General features: G+C 42.0%; 1 protein-coding gene across 1 annotated transcript in view; it reads left to right on the top strand.

Moving 5' to 3' along the window:
* The first annotated feature begins 626 nt into the window (after nt 1-626).
* Nucleotides 627-20,369, top strand: part of LOC139172026 (cytochrome P450 2K6-like) — a 29,641-nt gene continuing 9,898 nt past the window's right edge. The window contains exons 1-5 of the mRNA XM_070760713.1: nt 627-704; nt 4,862-5,024; nt 14,880-15,029; nt 18,928-19,088; nt 19,699-19,872. Coding sequence (XP_070616814.1) covers nt 669-704; nt 4,862-5,024; nt 14,880-15,029; nt 18,928-19,088; nt 19,699-19,872 — 684 coding nt within the window. The 5' untranslated portion in view covers nt 627-668. The remainder of the gene's footprint in view (nt 705-4,861; nt 5,025-14,879; nt 15,030-18,927; nt 19,089-19,698; nt 19,873-20,369) is intronic.

Raw genomic sequence — 20,369 nt, 5'->3', positions numbered from 1 at the left:
CAAGAATCAAAACTGAGCCATTACTGGATAACTCTGAAGCTGATCTGATAATATAAAGCCAGACATAAAGCACGAGCCCCTGTGTGTATAGGACCATAATCAGAGAAAGATAAATGCAGAGGACATGGCTCTCAAATGGCTCAAATAAAATAGCATTTTCCCCCTCATCCCTTTTTGGGGGGACTTAACTGGTGAGGAGAAACCTCAATATGTTCACAGTTCCAAACCTGTAAAGAGTTAAATGGAGGAATGCCAGGAAAGCTTTGGTGTGTATTTAAGATATCTTATTATCTATAGTTCATCTATAGTTTAATCATTAGCAATGCTGACTGTGAGATACTCAGCCTGCCTTTTTAACATTAAGGGGTCTGTTCCTTGAATTAATCCTAGCTTTCAGCTTGAGTCAGGAATTTAATGCTTCTATCATATTTGGACCTTTTCAGTTGGCAGACACTCTCCTTGGTCGTATTGTGTGGCAAACTTTTATTACAACTACAAAAGAACTTCTCAATTAAAAAGAAATGGACTGGATTGTTTCTATTTCAATACTGTTCCTATCTATACTTGTGATTATGTTCATTTTTAAAATGGACAACCCCTGGAAGAAGAGCTCCAAACTTTTTCCACCAGGACCTAGGCCTTTGCCTCTTGTTGGAAACCTTCACATAATGGATCTGAAGAAACCTTACAAGACAATGTTAGAGGTAATTTTTCCATCTTTCTGTTTCAGGTCAAAATTGTAGCATTCTGTGACTTTGGTAGGTGAGGGAAATGAAAAATTGCTCTGACCCAAAAGAAATGAGAGAATAAAATACTCTTATTAGACCAAATAAGAGGTGGGTTCCTCCCAGTTCAGACTGGTTCACCCAAACCGGTAGTGATCTGCTGGTGACATCACAATGATGTCCAAGAACCGGTCCAGTAGGTGCCGGCCCATGGACGTCACCATCTTTTATTTGGAATTTTAATTTTTTCTTCTTCTGAGCATGCGCAGAAGCCACATTTCCGGCACTGCAAATGTGCCACCATCTTGTTTTTGGCTTTTTTGGGGAGGGGGGGTTGTTGGATATTCCAGAACTGTACATGTGCATACATGCAAAGTGCATGCGTGCCCACAAGGCATAGCTGCATGGCACAGGAGGAATTGAAACAGTAGCAAGGTAAGTTAGAACATACCCCAGACCAAATTGTTCATTCATTCCCAACAAATAAAAGAATGTCCTATTCGTTCTTTTTTTCTAATCTAATCCCTGATCCTAGATAGATCAAGATGGGCAACAACAAAATATATTACTAGAAAAAGACAAAATGGATCATTTTGAGATGAGGGCTTTGAAATATGTGCAATAATGCTCAGTTCATGTTCAGACAAAAACATGGTATAATTTTCAGTAAACAACTCTCTCTATATACATATAAATAATGTATAATGTATAAATACATTATATTAGAAATACCATGTTTCCCAAGCTGTTTATTAGGGGTAAATTGAAACAAAAATGTATTTCTTTCAGAAATGTACACAAAAATTAATTGCACCCCAAAAGTATATTTGAACAATGGTTCAAAGATTATTGTGTCCATAGACCAGCACCGAAATAAATGACTCCGTGACTATACCTGTGGTTTGCTACCAGTTCTATAGAACCAGTGTGAACCTTGGAGTCTTCTACTCCAACCCTCTGTCTAGGCAGGAAGTGTTATACTAGTTCAGACAAACAGTTGTCCAATCTATTCTTAAAAACTTCCAGTATTAGAGCATTTACAACTTCTGGAGGCAAGTTGTTCCATTGATTAATTAATTGTTCTAACTGACAGGAAATTTCTCCTTAGTTCTACATTGCTTCTTTCTTTGATTAGTTTCCACCCATTGCTTCTTTCCTACCCTCAGGTGCTTTGGAGAATAGATTGACTCTCTCTTCTTTGTGGTCGCCCCGAGATACTGAAACACTGCTATCATGTCTCCCCTGGTCCTTCTTTTCATTATGCGAGACATACCCAATTTCAGCAACTGTTTTAGCTTCCAGTCCCCTAATAATCTTTGTTACTCTTCTTTACACTCTTTGTAGATCTCAATTCTTTTTTTTTACATCGTGGCAAACAAAATTGGACAAAATATTCCAAGTGTGGCCTTAACAAGTCATTATAAAGTAGAATTAACACTACATGTGATCTTGATTCTATCCCTCTGTTTATGAAGCCTACAACTGTATTGGCTTTTTTGGCAGTTGCATACACACTGGCTCATATTTAAATGGTTGTTCACTAGGACTCCAAGACCCCTCTCACAGTTACTAATATTGAGCAAGGCATCACATATAGTGTAACTGTGCATTTTGTTTTTCTTGCCTAAATGTAGAACTTCACTTTTTTTCACCATTGAATTTCATTTTGTTACATAGAGCCCAATGTTCAAGTCTGTCAAGATCTTTCTGTATCTTAAGCCTATCTTTAAAATTGATTAACAGAAGAAACCAAAATGAATCCATTTATTTAATGTTCAGAGGATTCAAAGAATTTCATGAATGAAAGCAAGTGATTAAATGCCTTCCAAAAAAGATGGGTGGGTAACAAAAAGGGACAGCGCCCATGCCTCAGTCACAACTTTGAAACTGATCCAATACCTAAAACTCCCCAATCCTCTCCTCTCTTCCCTTGGCTTTCTCATATTCTCTTTATCAGGGATCCTCAAGCCTGGGCTGTAGCCCACTACTGGATGTCATGCAAATATTGAGCAAGCATGTGTATATACAGCTCAGTGGTGGGTTGAAAATTATTTTGCTAACAGTTTGTGCATATTTGAGTGTGCACAATACTTCTGTGCAAAAGCTTCTACACATGTGCAGAAGCATTCCGGGTAGGTGAGTGGAGCCTCCTGCTGCAAGCACTACCAGTTCTAAGAACTGGTCCGAACCAGGAGCAACCCATCGCTGATGCAGCTCCACTTGCACAAGTGGTAGGTGCTCATATTTGCATACAAAGGTCCATTCATGTGAGCAGCAGGCGCTCATGTTCACATGTGAAGTTTCATTTGTCTGAGTGATGGGTGCTCGGTCTCCTGCATGAAGCATTATTTGCAGGAACTCACATGTGGACCTGTTGCTCACCTGGAACCATTCCCTTTTCCCCACACCAGACCACCGAGCTTGAGAGGTTCAGGACTGCTTCTCATAATCACCCACCCTCCATCTATTTTCCACTACATTTATCTCTTTTCCCAGAGAATTCTACTTCCATCATCTCTTCTCAATCATTCTCCACAAACTTCTTGGCCTCACTGTCCCATATCTTGCTTTCCAAATTAACAATATTTTGGAAGCAGATACCTCTGTGTCCTGTGTGCTAGTGGAAAACTTTTATCATAGACATTCTGTGAAGAAAAACTGCAGGGAAATGGTTGAGGGTATTGAAGCATTGTTTCAACACCTACTTCCTACATCTTCTGTTCCTGCACCTACCTATCAAACCTCTTCATGTACCTACCACGGTACCATCACCTACCATAGTACTGCCTTATATCTAAATATATTTACTCATGTCGTAGGGTTGCAATACTATTATCCTTCTCATCTTTTTTATTATCTTCTCCTATTGGTATCTTATTTTATTATTTGGATTTGTATGCCGCCCCTCTCCGAAGACTTTGTTGCTTTTCATGTACACTGAGAATTTAAGCACTGGAGACAAATTCCTTGTGTGTCAAATCACACTTGGTGAAAAAAGAATTTCTATTCTATTCTATTCTATTCTGTTCTATTCTGTTCTATTCTATTCCTGCTAGAAGGAAATGATTATGACACTTAAGTTCAGTGAGCTATGGATATTCTGGTTCAAACACAGTTTTAATAACTTAGTTCTATTGTATATTACTGAAATCTACCATAGAATCTGCTGTGGTGGCCCTGGCCCTCTGGAATCAACTCCCCCCAGAGATCAGAACTGCCCCCACCCTCCTTGTCTTTCGTAAATTCCTTAAGACCCACCTGTATCACCAAGCATGGGGGAATTGAGATACCTCCCCCAGGCTTATATAGTTTTATGTATGGTATGCTTGTGTTATACGTTTTTAATGATGGGAGCGCTTCCCAAGCACCTAAGACTGCGTGATGTAGCGGTGAATTATGTTTGCCGATCCCAGTAAAGCGGCCTTTTGCGATTGACAGATGGAGATTTTGTCAATTCCAATGGTTTTCAAATGTCCGCTGAGATCCTTTGGCACTCCGCCCAGCATGCCAAATACCACTGGGACCACTTTCACTGGCTTATGCAGCTCGATTTTTAGATCTTCGTATTTCACTAATTTCTCTAGCTGCTTCTCCTCAATTCTGCTATTCCCTGGGATTGCGATATCGATGATCCATACTTTCTTTTTCTCCACAATCAGGATGCCTGGTGTGTTATGCTTAGGAATTCGGTCAGTCTGAAGTCGGAAGTCCCACAGTAGTTTTGCTTGCTCATTTTTGACCACTTTTTCGGGCTTATGATCCCACCAGTTCTTTGCCACTGGTAGATGGTAGTTCCGGCACAAGTTCCATTGGATCATCTGTGCCACAGCATCATGTCTATGCTTGTAGTCAGTCTGTGCGATCTTTTTGCAGCAGCTGAGTATGTGATCGATTGTTTAATAATAATAATAATAATAATAATAATAATTATTATTATTATTATTATTATTATTATTATTATTATAATTATTATTGGCCTGTACATTTCATAAATTATCTTTTTTGTTAAATAAATATTTTTTATAATTGCAAACTTGTATTTTGATCTATGATGTGTAAGTTATATTCTCAGTGTTCGTTATAAAGGGTCCCTTTTTTTGATCACCGCTCTCTCTCTCTCCATTTCTTTTTTCCAGCTATCCAAACAGTATGGACCTGTGTTTAAAATCCAACTGGGACTCCAGAAAATAGTGGTGCTAACTGGATATGAGGCCATACAGGAAGCTCTGGTGAATAAGGCTGATGTGTTTGCTGAGAGGGCCTCTATCCCCATATTTGATGAGGTTTCACAGGATTTTGGTGAGGACCTTCATTTCATGTCAATACAATTTGGAAACACATAACTATACAATGGAACATTTGTAACAAAGTTATCCCATGAGCAGAAGAAATTAGAATTGACTGAAACTGAATTGACTGAAACTGGTTTTTAATTTAGAAATAACTAAACTGTTTCCAAAGTAATAACTGAAAGAGATGTAAGGAAACAGAGAAAAATGAATTTTAAAAAAACTATACATACTGTAGCAACAGAAAAAGGAAAACCTATGTCAGAAACTAAATATAGGAAGCAACTACAGAAAAATAGTATATTATAGCTCTTGCTAAGATTTAGTGTTGTTAGTTAGATAATTCTGTATATTCTGGAATAAATAATACCATAGGGTAAGTTTTTCAAAAATATGACATATTTCCAGGGGTGAAATTCAGCAGGATCTGACAGGTTCTACGGTGGTGGAAATTATGTGCACTTCGGAGAACCAGTAAATCGCACCACTGACTGACCTTGTCCCACCCCTCCCGCTCACTCCTTCTCGGGCTCATACACACAGAGCAAATATGAGAAGAAGTGTGAGAAGCAGCCAGGTTGAACGCTAGAAGACTCCGCCGAACTTTTCTGTCAGTTCTGTGGGTGTGATGCTGCCCTACCTTGCTGTGAGTGATGTCAAGTTGATCATGCTTACTCAGTCACATGATACCCCCCCACCAAGCCATGCCCACCAAGCCATGCCCACAGAACCAGTAGGGAAAAATGTGAATGTCACCCCTGTATATTTCTTTGCTAGTTTTAAAATGTTACTAGCCAGTTTTCTGCATTGGGATGATCTTTGTAATCATTCTGTAACATGGGACCATATACGGTACATCTTCCTCTAACAATTATCAGCATATTTGGGGCTGAATTACTTGGCTCTCTCCCATGCATGACTTAAATCAGTGTTTCCACACACACCAACTTTAAGACATGTATTATATTAGTTGCAGCATCCAGAGATGGGAGAGCGTGGCCCCAAATTGAACTCGAGGATATTAGCATACACCATCACTAACCGTCATCAGCAAACAGAGAACACTTGTGATCTGAGCATTGTGTTTATGCCCTACTCTTTTAGATTTTTTGAACTTTGGGCTCTTGCTGTTTTAATTAATTTAATCCCCTGTTCTGTCTGGGTTCCCCCAGACCTCAACACCAACTGGAAAAAACAGCCAGACACTCTGGTAAAAGCCAAAAGTATTTTATAACTGGAAAAAATAAGCACAGAGGAAAACCTGTTCTTCCCAACAGACAGGGTATAATACGGTACAGCAGTGTCCTGATGTCCAGACAATACAGCAAGCTTCTTGCTGGCACCCCCCCCCCCAAGGTTTCAATAGTCAAAGGCACAAACCAGGATTCCAAGACGCCAAAGTTCACAGTCAGGTCCCACGACTCTCAAAGATAAAACTCCACAAGCCAGGAAGGGTGGGTCTGCCTTTTAGCCTTTCCCAAGAGCACCACACCCAAACCCAGCTGCTGCCACTTTAATGCTGGAAGTATTTAGCCAATTGACTCCGTCTCTGATTAGCTCTTCGTTGTCGCAGATCAATTATGGCTTGTGCACTTTCCTCTAAGGAATCCAGGCTGCTTGCTGAGGAGAGCTCCCCCTGGTGAGACTCTGGCTGTCCTCCCTCTTCTTCAGCCTGGGATTCCTCCTCGTCTGTCTGCACCTCCTGTTCCTCAGCCTCTCCCTCTGAGCTGGAAACCGACAGAAGGTCAGCCGTTCCCGGAGGGGCCTCAGACGGAACCACAACAATCCCCATGGTAGTAAATATCAGTAAAAAATATATGGACTATGTCAGATTCAAAATTTTATGCACCAACCCAGAAATGATTTCTCCCTTTTTATGTAGGATTATTTATAATGAAAAATCCTTTAAAAAGCATTATTGCCTCCTCATTTAGAGGAGAGAGGACACACTCTGGTGTGTGTTGGGGGGGGGCAACTGTTTCTATCTGTGGCCTTGTGTTTTTTAACTAACTGTTTTAATTAATTCTGGTTTTAAGGGTTTATTTTTTTAACGGGGAGTGGGTTTTTTAAAATTGTTGAGATATGCTTGGGAGGGTGGATGATTGAAGGATTGAATGAGACCTTGGCAGGCCTGCTGATGATGAGTGAGATCTGGGGGATGGGGGGCTATCTCTGGGGGAGAGGGCTGGAGCATACCAGATCTGATTGGGAGAAGCAAGAATGGCAGGAGCCGGTGGGTAGGCTGCCCACAGGGAACAAGGACATGCTGCCCAAAAGTGATTCCTTGCCCTGGCCCCTCGGATGACTCTACCCATAGTACTCATGATAAACGAATCCTGGACCCTGGGCTCAAGTGGCTGCTAGGTCGGTTATGAATAAAGCTCCCCTCATCTGGGATTTACTTTGGGATGAGGAGGCCAACCTGGCGTGCTGACCTGGCTGGGCTCCAAGGGAGGTGGGGACCATGAATTGTACATATTTCATGGCCAAGCTGTATGAATGGTGTGCATGCATATGATTATGACCGTTTTTTTTATAACAAATGGCTTTTTATTATGGGGTTTTAGTCTTAGATATAATATTCGAATTCTTTTTTATTGTCTTGTATCTATTTACATTGTATTTATATTATTGTTTTAAGCCATCCTGAGTCATTTGGGATTGGGCAGCATAAAAGTCAAATAAATAAATAAACAAATGAATGAATGAATAAATAAATAAATGAATAAATGAATGAATGAGACATCTAGAGAAGTATTGGAGTGACAGTAAATCTGGATCTGATTGAACCCTATTAAGTTCTTATATTAAGACTTATTTACTGGCACTCAAGGTGGCAAGATATGCTTATCATTCTGCCTTAATTGCATCAGTGGAATCTCACCCAACCACCCTTAACATGGGGGAGGGTTTTTGATGAACCCTTGCAGGGTATTGCTGAGGATTTCATTTAGTTTTTGCAGATAAAGATGCTCAGATCCGGACACAACTGGACTCCGATTGGAATGCAGTGTCAACTGATAACGAGTAAGTCAAGGTGACAGGATCCCATCTTAGTCCAGTTGTGTGGGAGGAGTTTGACCTGGTGACACCTGATGAAGTGGACAAGGCCATAGGAGTTGTGAGCTCCACTACCAGCTTATTGGATCCATGTCCCTCCTGGCTGTTTTTGACCAGCCAGGAGGTGAAATGGGCTGGATCCAGGAGGTTGTCAATGCTTCTCTGAGGGAGGGGTCCTTTCTGGCTCCCTTAAAGAAGGCAATTGTGCACCCCCTTCTCAAGAAGCCTTCCCAGGATCAAGCTATTTTAAACAACTATCATCCTGTCTCCAACCTTCCCTTCTTAGAGAAGGTTGTTGAGAAGCTGGTGGCACTCCAGCTCCAGCAGTCCTTGGATGAAGCCGATTACCTAGGCCCTCTGTGGTCTGGTTTCTGGCCTGGCTACAGCACTGAGACTGCTTTGGTCACACTGATGGATGGTCTCTGGTGGATCTGGAATAGGGGTCAGTCCTCTATCCTGGTGCTTCTTGACATCTCAGTGGCTTTTGATACCATTGACCATGGTATCCTTCTGCAGCAGCTGGAGGGGTTGGGAGTGGGAGGCACTGTTCTATGGTGGTTACCATCCTACCTATCTGGTTGGTTGCAGTCAGTGTTAGTAGGGGGGGGGTCAGAGGTCGACCCCTAGGCCCCCCCTTTCTGGGATGCCTCAGGGGTCTGTCCTCTCCTCCCTGCTATTCAATATCTATATGAAACCACTGAGTAAGATCATCCATTGACATGGAGTGAGTTACCATCAGTATGCTGATGATATTCAGCTGTACATTTCCATTCTGTGCCAATTTAGTGAAGCAGTCGAGGTGATGTACCAGTGTCTGGAGGCTGTGAGGGTCTGGATGGGTGCCAGCAGGCTCAAGCTGAATCTCAACCAACAGGCTCAACCTCAGAGGGAGTGGCTGTGGGTGTTGCCTCCCAAGGACACTACCATCTGTCTGCCCATCACCAGGTGACACCCCTCAGAGAAGGTCCGTGTTGTATCCTGTAATGGCTACCTTGTATCTCTGTAAATAGTTTGTTCTTTGCTAAAGCGCTGTCTGAGCTGGAAATCAGGAAGTCGCTCCTGATTGGCTCAGACGCGCTCTGCTCTTGCTTTGGCGGGAACCGCAAATGTATAAAAGAAGCAGTTTCTCCCAAGCAGAGCAGACGGTACTCGCTGAAAGGCACTTACCTATGCTGAGCTGAATAAAAGTACCGTTTTATCCAACCCTGCCTCTGGGTTTACTTCACTGGCGACGACGGACGAAAGAAACTACGCGTGCAACATGAACAATCTCCAAATCGGCCGGGCTCCTGAGTTCTTCGACCCAGAAAAGACTTCCTGGGACGACTACCTAGCCAGCTTCAAAATCTTCCTTGAGGCAGCAGGAATACGGGACGCCGACGCCGATCGAAGACGGGCCATTTTCCTAAATTACTGCGGTCCAGAAATCCGCGCCCTCGCCCAGACTCTCACCGACCCGCTGCCGGCAAGATCCGTCACTTGGGACGTCCTACAAGACAAGCTCGCGAGCCACTTCAGGCCAACAAAACCAGCCATGGTTTTCCGGCACCAGTTTTCGAGAATGGCTCAGCGCGAAGCGGAATCAATCAACCAATTTGCAACGCGACTTCGAACGGTGCTTGCGAAATGCAAGTTTGACAACCCGGAAGCTCGCCTCACCGATGCCTTAGTTTTTGGCATGAGAAACGCCGCGGTCAGAAATAAACTCCTCACCGAAGACGAACCGACCCTACAAACAGTGATTAAGCTAGCGCAAACCGCAGAAGTCGCCGACGCCGCTGCTAAAGAGCTGATAGATCACGAAAAGAAAGAAGTCATCGCTAAGATAGACTCCATGTTCTCCCGCGCCGAGGACCCAGATGACCGCAGCCCACCAGCTCGCAACGAGGACAGCTGTTTCCTGCTGCAAGACCAGCCGAGACAACACAGACTTCCTCACCCCGCCACCCCCTGCGCCGGCTGCCGAGGAAACCATCAGCGCCAACGTTGCCCTTTCCGGGACGCCATATGCCGCCGCTGCAACCGATGGGGCCACATCGCCGAAGCCTGCAGAGCATCTGCACCGGAGGAAACCTTCTCCACACCGCGCCACCAACGACCCCAAAATCAAACACCTCAACTGCGAGAAAACCGACCTTTTCGTTTTTCGAGCCGTAAGAACTACTCAGCCGCTAACCGCGACTACTCAAGAGGTAACACTCAATTTTCCGTGAATACCACGGCAACAGAAAATGGGGGCAAGATTGTTATTTCCTTACTTTTAAATAACAAGCCATGTTCTATGGAACTTGACACGGGGTCTAAATACACCATTATGCCGTGGGAAAAGCTTAAATTGTACATGCCTAGCCTGTCTAAATCTGAGCTTTTGCAAACCTCGTTGGTAATTAGAGATTTTCAAGGGGGAATAATCTCTGTTCTGGGCAAAGTGAATGTACCTATCGTATTTAAGAATGTTAAATGTACCCTACCCATGATTGTTGTTACAGGGGCTAAACACTCTCTCTTGGGGTTGGCTTGGATGGAACCTTTGGGAATTGAAATTTCTGGTATATGCAATGTTAACTGTGATAGCATGCCTAACTTTTTACAAGAGTTCCCTGAAGTGTTTAGCCCCACCTTGGGGTCGTATAAAGGGCCCCCTATCTCGTTTTCCATCGATCCCAAGGTCCCCCCTGTCTGGCTCAAACCTCGCAGGGTACCCCTTCCGCTACTCCCCAAACTTGACCTGCAGCTGGATAAGCTCATAAGCCAGGGCATTTTAGTTCCTGTGGAGCAGGGACCATGGGAAACACCCATAGTCACCCCTCTGAAACCGGATGGCTCCTTAAGAGTTTGCGCTGACTATAAATCTACGCTAAATAAGGCCCTCCAACACCACCCTTACCCCATTCCTGTGGTACAACAACTCCTGCACTCCCTGGGGGAAGGGAAAAGGTTTGCAAAGATCGACCTCGCCCAGGCTTATCAGCAACTGCCGGTCGATGAAGCGACAGCAAACGCGCAAACGATTGTGACCCACAGGGGTGCCTTTAAATGTACCAGATTACAGTTTGGAGTAAGCATAGCCCCAGGGATATTCCAAAGCATAATGGAAAGATTGTTATCAGGAATTAAAGGGGCCATTCCCTATTTTGATGACATCTTAATTGCAGGGGAAAACCAAGAACAGCTCAACAAAAGGATTAGGGAAGTACTCCAGAGACTTCAAGACAAAAGGTTGAGAATTAAGCCTGATAAATGCGTTTGGGGAACCAACAGTGTAGAATTCCTAGGATACAAAATCGACAGGGAAGGTATCCACCCCACCACTGAGAAACTGAGAGCTATTAGAGAAGCCCCAGAGCCACAAAATAAGACTGAATTGCAAGCCTTTTTAGGCCTTCTTAACTTTTACTCCGTTTTTTTAAAACAGAAGGCAACAGCAGCAGAGCCTCTACACCGTTTGCTACAGAAAGAAACCCCTTGGACATGGGGGAGAACTGAACACGAAGCCTTTGTACAAATAAAACAGTTATTGACCTCTAAAAGTGTGGTAGTCCAGTATAGTACTTCGCTACCTATCAGGCTTACGTGCGACGCCTCCCCGTACGGTGTGGGAGGAGTCTTGGCTCACGTTTTGCCTAACAAAACAGAGGCCCCAATTGCTTTCTTTTCCAGAATGATGACCAATACTGAAAGGAACTATAGCCAGCTAGATAAGGAGGCTCTAGCTCTAGTGGCAGGAGTAAAAAAGTTTCATAATTACCTTTTTGGGAGGAGTTTTGAATTGGTTACCGACCACAAGCCCTTATTAGGCCTCTTAGCCCCCAACAAGCCTACTCCTCCATTTATGTCCCCAAGATTAATCAGATGGGCCCTTTTCCTCTCAGGATACCAGTATGAGCTCACCCATAAAGGGGGTAAAACCATCAACCACGCAGATGGCCTCAGTAGGTGCCCCATGGCAGAGTTAGTGGAGGACCCTGCCCCTTCTGCGGATGTATTAATGATAGAGCTCGAAGACAACCCACTAACTACTGCAAAGGAAGTGGCTGCACATACGCAGCAAGATCCAATCCTAAAACAGGTGGTTAACTGTGTACTAAAAGGATGGCAATATGACTCTGTGAAACCTGAATTGTGTGACTTCAAAACCAAAAGACTTGAATTGTCATATGTAAAGGGTTGTCTATTGTGGGGGGATAGAGTGATCGTTCCTAAAAGCCTAAGGGAAAAGGTACTTGAAATGTTACATGTGGGCCATCCTGGGATTGTCAGGATGAAAGGCCTAGCTAGAGGGCATTTATGGTGGCCAGTTTTGGATGCTGATATTGAAAATTGGGTAGCCAAATGTGACCCATGCCAAGAATCACGGCCTAACCCCCCCAAAACAACTCCAGCAGAGTGGGAGCAACCTGCAGGGCCTTGGTCATGGGTCCATATTGATTTTGCAGGGCCAGTGGGGTCACAATATTTCCTAATAGTGGTTGATGCATTTTCCAAATGGGTGGAAATCATAGCAATGAACAACATAACCACAAGTGCCACCATCAAGGTTTTGCGCAGACTGTTCGCTACCCATGGTTGCCCCGATATCCTAGTGTCTGACAATGGGCCTCAATTAACGGCCAGGCAGTTTGAATTATTTTTAGATAACCTAGGGGTCAGACATGCACTCATCTCACCTTACTCGCCCTGGGCTAATGGGTTGGCGGAACGTTATGTTCGCGTGGCTAAGGAAGCATTACGCAGGTCAGGCCCAGGAGATGTACAACAGAATTTGGACCAGTTCTTGTTAACCCAGCACATTACCCCAAACTCTCACACGCACGTGAGTCCTGCTGAGTTACTAATGGGAAGGAAATTAAGGTCCCCACTAGATAGGTTACACCCAAGGTTTTGTACCAATGACCCAATATATGTAAACCCGGAAAGACAAATGTACTTGGGACAAAATGTATTTGTAAAAAATTTTGATGGAGGTGTAAACTGGATGAAAGGAATTGTTGTTAAACAGACTGCTCCAAAAACATATCTGGTGAAACTGGAGGATGGTCGAATGTGGAAACGACACATTGATCACATTCGGAAACGCATGGGAAACCCCCTGGAGCAAACCGCTGACAAAAACTCTCCCATTCCAGCAGACTGTAACTCGCAACCCGATTTACTAGACATTCAAATGGACTTATCGGGTCAGGGGGGATCCTCCAGCGACGCCGAACCATCGTCCTCCTCCGAAGCCATCATCGTGCCGGCCAGGCCGAATCAACAGGCCGGAGCCCCAACTAGGCCCCAGCCGCGCCGGGGGAGCAACAGCGAGCCAACCTCCACCGCCGATAGCGAAGACGCAACTGAACTGCGCAGGTCGGAGCGAGCCTCGCGGCGACAGAACAGATTGGATGACTTCGTCACATGGCTTTCGTGATGGATGCATCCAACTAAGGAGGGAGGGGTGTTGTATCCTGTAATGGCTACCTTGTATCTCTGTAAATAGTTTGTTCTTTGCTAAAGCGCTGTCTGAGCTGGAAATCAGGAAGTCGCTCCTGATTGGCTCAGACGCGCTCTGCTCTTGCTTTGGCGGGAACCGCAAATGTATAAAAGAAGCGGTTTCTCCCAAGCAGAGCAGACGGTACTAGCTGAAAGTCACTTACCTATGCTGAGCTGAATAAAAGTACCGTTCTATCCAACCCTGCCTCTGGGTTTACTTCAGTCCGCAACTTGGGAGTTCTCCTGGATCCACAGCTGAGTTTAGGTCTCTCAGCTGTGGCAAAGGAGACATTTGCACAAGTTCACCTGATGCACCAGTTGCAGCCTTATTTGGACAGGGAGTATCTCCTTACGGTCACTCATGCCCTCATCACCTCGATGTTTGATTACTGCAATGCTCTCTATCTGGGGCTACCTTTAAAGAATGTTTGGAGACTGCAGCTAGTCCAAAACGAAGCTACGCAACCTGTTGTGGGCCTTCCCAAGTATGCCCATGTCTCATCAACACTCTGCGAGCTACATTGGCTCCCGATTAGTCTCTGAACACAATTTAAAGTGTTGGTTTTACCTATAAAAACCTACATGAATTAGGACTAGATTACCTATGAGACTGTTTCTTGCCTTCATCGGCCAGTCAGGGCTCAAAGAGTTGGCCTTCTCCAGGTCTCATCAGCCAAGCAATGCCAGCAGCCAGGCTCTAGGGAAAGGGCCTTCTCTGTAGTGACTCCAGCCCTTTGGAATCAATTCCCCCCAGAGATTCATACTGCTCCCACTCTCCTAACCTCTTGGAATATGTTGAAGACACTGGCAGGCTTGGGACTGTTGAACATAGATATTCTGTTCCAGCCCATGTTATGACAGAGATATGGATGAATGTAACTGAATGATTTTACTGATATGAATTTTAGGTTTGTTAAATTGGATTTTAGTATGCTTAATGGATTTTAGTTTTTAAATTAGTGGGGTTTTAACTTCTGTTTTTACTATGCTATGTTTATGTGTTTATTCTTTAGGTTGTAAGCTGTCCTAAGTCTCTGGAGAAGGGTGGCCTAGAAATCAATCAATCAATCAATCAATCAATCAAACAAACAAACAAACAAATAAATGTGTATTTCAATTTACAGAATTGGCTGGGAATTCTAGGAGTTGAAGTATATACATTTTAAAGTTGAAAAAGTTGAGAAACTAATTTAGACAAACACATAGCAATATTAGAAAACTTAACTGAATGCTTATGAAATGCTCCTTGGGTTGGAAGAGCCAACTGGATGATTGTAGGGAGTACCTTTCTTCACAATCGGTTGAATTTTTGCATATTACTTTGGTTTTTCAGGAGTAACTTTTTCCCATGGTGAGAATTGGAGGGTGATGAGGCGTTTCATGTTAACCACATTACGGGACTATGGGATGGGTAAGAGATCTATGGAAAGCAGGATAGCTGAAGAATGCAATGTCCTGGTAAAGAAGTTTGAATCTTACAAAGGTGAGTTGGTGTTTCTTCTGGGGCTAAAGAATGTGTCTATCTTATGTTATCTTAAATTGGTTGAGATTTCTTCATGACATAATCCAGACTTCTAGAAGTTTATTTTTAGAAAAAATTGTTTTTATGGAAAGGTATTCACAATGCTGAAAGATAATAAAAACTCAAATCAGAAAAAAATATAAAATGGAAGAAATACAAAATTATACATTTCCACCCCATGTCCATTCAGTGAAATAATGGAAGTAATGTGCCGGTGTCATATCTCTTAGGGTTTGGATGGGTGTTAACAGGCTCAGACTCAACCCTGAAAAGACGGAGTGGCTGTAGGTTTTGCCTCCCAAGGACAATCCCACCTGTCCATCCATCACTCTGGGGATGAACATTTGACCCCCCACATAGAGGATCCACAACTTGGGCATCCTCCTCGACTCACAGTTGACTTTAGAATGCCATCTTTCAGCTGTGGAGAGGGGGGCATTTGTCCAGGTTCACCTGGTGCACCAGTTGGGCTCTATCTGGACAGGGAATCTCTACTCACAGTCACTCATGCCCTTATCACCTCAAAGTTCAAGTTCTGCAATGCTCTCTGCATGAGGTTACTTTTGAAGAGTGTTGGAGGCTGCAGGTAGTACAGAACACAGCCACGCGAGCAATCATGGGCCTGCTGAGACATTTATTTATTTGTTTGTTTATTTGTTTGCTTGCTTGTTTATCTATCTATCTATCTATCTATCTATCTATCTATCTATCTATCTATCTATCTATCTGTTATGCTGCCCTTCTCCTTAGACTCAGGGTGGCTTAGAACATGTTAGCAATAGCACTTTTTAACAGAGCCAGCATATTGTCCCCACAATCCGGGTCCTCATTTTACCCACCTCGGAAGGATGGAAGGCTGAGTCAACCTTGAGCAGGTGATGAGATTTGAACCATTGACCTACAGATCTACAGTCAGCTTCAGTGGTCTGCAGTACAGCACTTCGTGAGCTGCACTGGTTGCCAATTAGTCTCTAAACACAATTCAAAGAGTTGGTTGTGCCCTATAAAGCCCTACATGGCACAGGACCAGATTACTTACAGGACCATCTTCTGACTCATACATCCCAGCAGGCGGTCAAGTCCCACAGAGTTGGCCTTTTCCAGGTCCCATCAGCCAGACAATGTCGCCTGGCGGGGACTGGTGAAGAGTCTTCTCAGTGGCAGTCTCAGCCCTGTGGAATGAGCTCCCCCCAGAGATTTGTATTGCCCCCACTCTCCCTGCCTTCCATAAAACTTTAAAGATCCACCTTTACCAGCAGCCTTGAGGCCACTGAAACTTTGATATCTTTCTCTGCCCAGTGAATGAATATAGGATGTATGAGGTATGAATCTGTTTGTCTAATTTTTAACTATGGGGATTTTAAAATGTATTTTTATTTAGATTTCTAACATGTTGTACACTATTCTGAGTCTCAGGAGAAGGGCATCCTAGAAATTGAATAAACAAACAAACAAACAAAGTAAAAGAAGAGAGAGAAAAAGATAAAAAAGAGACAATCTCAAAAGAAAAATAAAAAAGAAAAGAAAACAAAGATAGAAAAATATTTAAAGAAGGGGCTCATTTCTTGCAACATACAGAAATTATTTTTGGGGGGTGACTGTTCAGATTTTAATAATATAATCATGATTTCTTTCATTTCTATTAATGTTTAAGTAGATAACTCTTTCCACTGAATTTTTTAACTTTTTTGCTTCAGGTTTTTTATTTTATAACATACAAAAATTCAATTTTCAATTAAATTGAGTGTTATCTGGGTATAAATAGTTTGAATTTAATTTAATTTATTACATTTGCACAGACTCGGAAATATAATGATTAATATTTTAGGAAATATGATTAATATTTTAGGAAATATTAATCACAATGTTTACAACCATATTCATTACAATGATGATGATGATGATGATGAAATACACTATGTCAGAGAATCGGACAGTATGAAATGTTAGTACAAATCAGAACCTCAAAGGTGTGGCTACCAAAAAAGGATGTACCAATTGTGGAAACAAGTATACCCTGGCTCAAAGATAAGTGAACTTTGATTGACTGATCAAAGAAGATTCATAGCGAGAAACAAAGTATACAGTGAAGTTGAGCTTGAAGAAATTTGAAAAAGTTTCAAAGCAAGTTAACATCAGGCTACTGTGCAGACAGTAGCTGATGTTTCAGTAACATTAGAAGTCATTGAATAAACTGAACCAGAAGAAAATGTGGAATTTTTTCAAGAAAATGAAGAGGAACTAGAACTTGATGTCTTTGTTGAAACACCAGGAACACTGACAACAAGGCAACAAGAACTGAAAAATAAACTCACAATCCATGCTGCATCAAATGCAGTAAGAAGATGGCTTCCAAGTTTGAAAACTGTGCCCAGAAAATGACTTGCATCACTGATGAAATATATGAATACTGTACTCACTACTGTCCAAATAACATCCATTGAACAAATAAACCAGCTTGCCTATAATACAGCAGTTATAGTAACAGAAGACCTTGGGCTCCTACAGCCACTGTAGCCTCCTAGAAAATCGAATAGAAAACCAAAATGGAAGATCAGGTTGGAGTTGAAAATCAAAAGTTTACGATCGGATGCAAGCAATGTGAAGAGTATGAAAGACAAAAAACCTGAAAAATGAGAACTGATCAGAAAGTGCTGGCTGAACACCATAAAAATTGAAGAAGCTCTAGAAATTGTGAAAGAACAAATTACAGCAACAGCCAGAAAAATTGAAACATATGAAGCCAGAATCACACAGTACAAACCAACTGTTTCAATTAGACCAAAGATGGTTCTACCAGTGTTTGAATCAATCAACAGACATAGTAGTTGAAAAACGTGAGATAACTGCAATGACTGCATTTTGGAAAGAGCTTTGGGAAAATGAGAAGAACTATAATAAAAATTCTGGGTGGATAAAAAAGTCTGAGGAAAAATTCTCACAGAACAAAATGGAACAGATGGAAATAATAACTGAAATGATCAGCAAACAAGTGTGTAAAGTAAAGAACTGGACATCACCTGGCAGTGATGAAGTGCATGAATTTTAGCTCAAATATATGACCAGTCTACATGAAAAAATGGCCTAACAATTCAATGAGATGCTGCATAAGGAAGTATCAATGAACTCGGAGAACATATCTGATACAACAAGATCCAGCAAAAGAAGCAGCACTAGAAAACTACAGGCCAGTAGCGTGTCTACCCACTATGTGCAAACCATTGATGGAATTATAGCTGACAGAATTCAAGATTATCTTGAGGAGAATGACATTTTACCAGATGAACAGAAAGGCAACAAATGTAATAGCAGAGGCACAAAAGATCAGCCTTTAATTGACAAAATGATTCTGGAGAACTGCAAAAGCTGAAAAACTAATCTCCACATAACATGGATTGTCTCCTCCTTACTTTTGCATCTAACAAGGGGTCCTCAAAGTCCCCATCGTTCTCTGACTCAGACAATATCCTAACTGGGGGTTCTACAGTCTCTGGTGGTTCCTCAGTCCCTAACTCTTCCTTACTCTCAGACTCAGATGGCAAGAACCCTGGCTTGTGATGCAAGTACTCATCTGCCTCCTGGTCCTGGAAATCTGTGACCAGCTGAGCCAGACATGGACCACTCACAACAATAACTATCCCTCCTTATCCATTCACAAATCCAAACCCCATTGTGATTTCTGTCCAAATGTCAGCAAAAGGTCCATAAATGTTTCCAGAAGTTTTTAAAATCAGTATTTTAACTCTGATCAAAGAAACCAACTGATGCTAGAATCAAGACAACAAAAATACAATGTTAGTAGTTATGATAGTTTTATATTGTATGAACATTTTGATGAAAGTCCATATTTGTTGTCTAGGAAAACCATTTGAATTCAGAAGAATCATGACGGCAGCTGTTGGCAATATCATAGTATCCATTTTACTTGGGAAGCGATATGACTATGAAGATCCAAGATTTATTAAATTATTGAGCTTGGCAACAGAAAATGCCAGCCTTATGGGAAGCCCAGGAGTGCAGGTAATGATTACTTATCTGAAAAGCAGTAGGAGCTCATTTAGTGGGTAGGCAAGGCAATGTGCATTTTTCAGGATTAATTGCAAAATCCAGAATCTAATGTAATATAGATAAACTTTGTGATGATTCAAAATGTTTCTTTTTAAGTGACAATATTTCCATTGTTCTTCCACTTCAGAATACAAGTATCTATGGAGATAGGTATGTCAAATATTTATATCCTATATCAAACTTGCAATGGGAACTTGATACAACTCTGGTTCCATTTTCCAGTCAATTTACAGAAGAAGTGTAAGAAAGAGTAGAATTTACTTCAAGTATGTTTCGATTACTAAGAACAAATAGATGAAAATTTTACCACAATTTTACCTGTCTATGACAGGACAGCCAAAATTCCCCACAAAATTTATATTGGGAAAATTTCCTGCACACTGCATATTGCAAGCCCTATCTTTAAGGAAACTGAAAGAAAGTCTATCTCTGAATTGTAATTGCTCTGTATTATTACGTTTTCTGGTGTTATATGTAAACAGATATCATTTGTAAAGTCTATTCAAAATGATATTCTAGTTATGTGACTTCCTTATTATATCTGTTATTTTGTATCTTTCAGCTGTATAATATGTTTCCCATGTTTGGCTTCCTTTTTGGTGCTCGTAAGAAAGCCGTGCAGAACAGAAGAGAATTAAATGCTTTTGTCAACGAAAACCTCATCCAATGTCTCAATATTCTGGATGAAAATGATACCAGAAACTTTATTGATTCATATCTTGTACAACAGCAACAGGTAATGTAATGTGCAGAAATGGCAGCTTGAAGTTTTCCATAAAATTTTGCAAATGTTTGCAACCCTCAATTGGCAAGAAGTTGGTAATTGATCAACACCTAATTAATCTAATCTTCCAAGCAGTTGAGAACTCTAGGAAAATAATAATCCATAATAATCTTTTTATATATCTCTTGTATACTATAATATTAGGACCTCCATATTGAATTTGTTGTTGTTGTAACAGTATAATACAGTATATTACAGTATATTACTTTCTTTGCAATTGAGATACTGTACCTGCCCCAATAATACTCTTTTTATATGCACCTACTGTGTTTCACATATACTGTAATTAGACATGTCCTGATAATAAGCCCAACAGGACTTTTCAGGACCTACGTTGAAATAAGCCACCTCCAAAAACTAAGCTCCCTTTCCTAACTACATATACACATCTCCTGACTCATCTGCCACCCCCAAATTGTGCCCAAATATCTTACCAGAGTCTGGCAGCT

The sequence above is a fragment of the Erythrolamprus reginae genome, chromosome 1 (genome assembly GCF_031021105.1).
Source record: "Erythrolamprus reginae isolate rEryReg1 chromosome 1, rEryReg1.hap1, whole genome shotgun sequence".
Taxonomy (NCBI): domain Eukaryota; kingdom Metazoa; phylum Chordata; class Lepidosauria; order Squamata; family Dipsadidae; genus Erythrolamprus; species Erythrolamprus reginae.
Note: the sequence above shows the minus strand (reverse complement) of the source record. Positions and strands in the feature narration are given on the sequence as shown.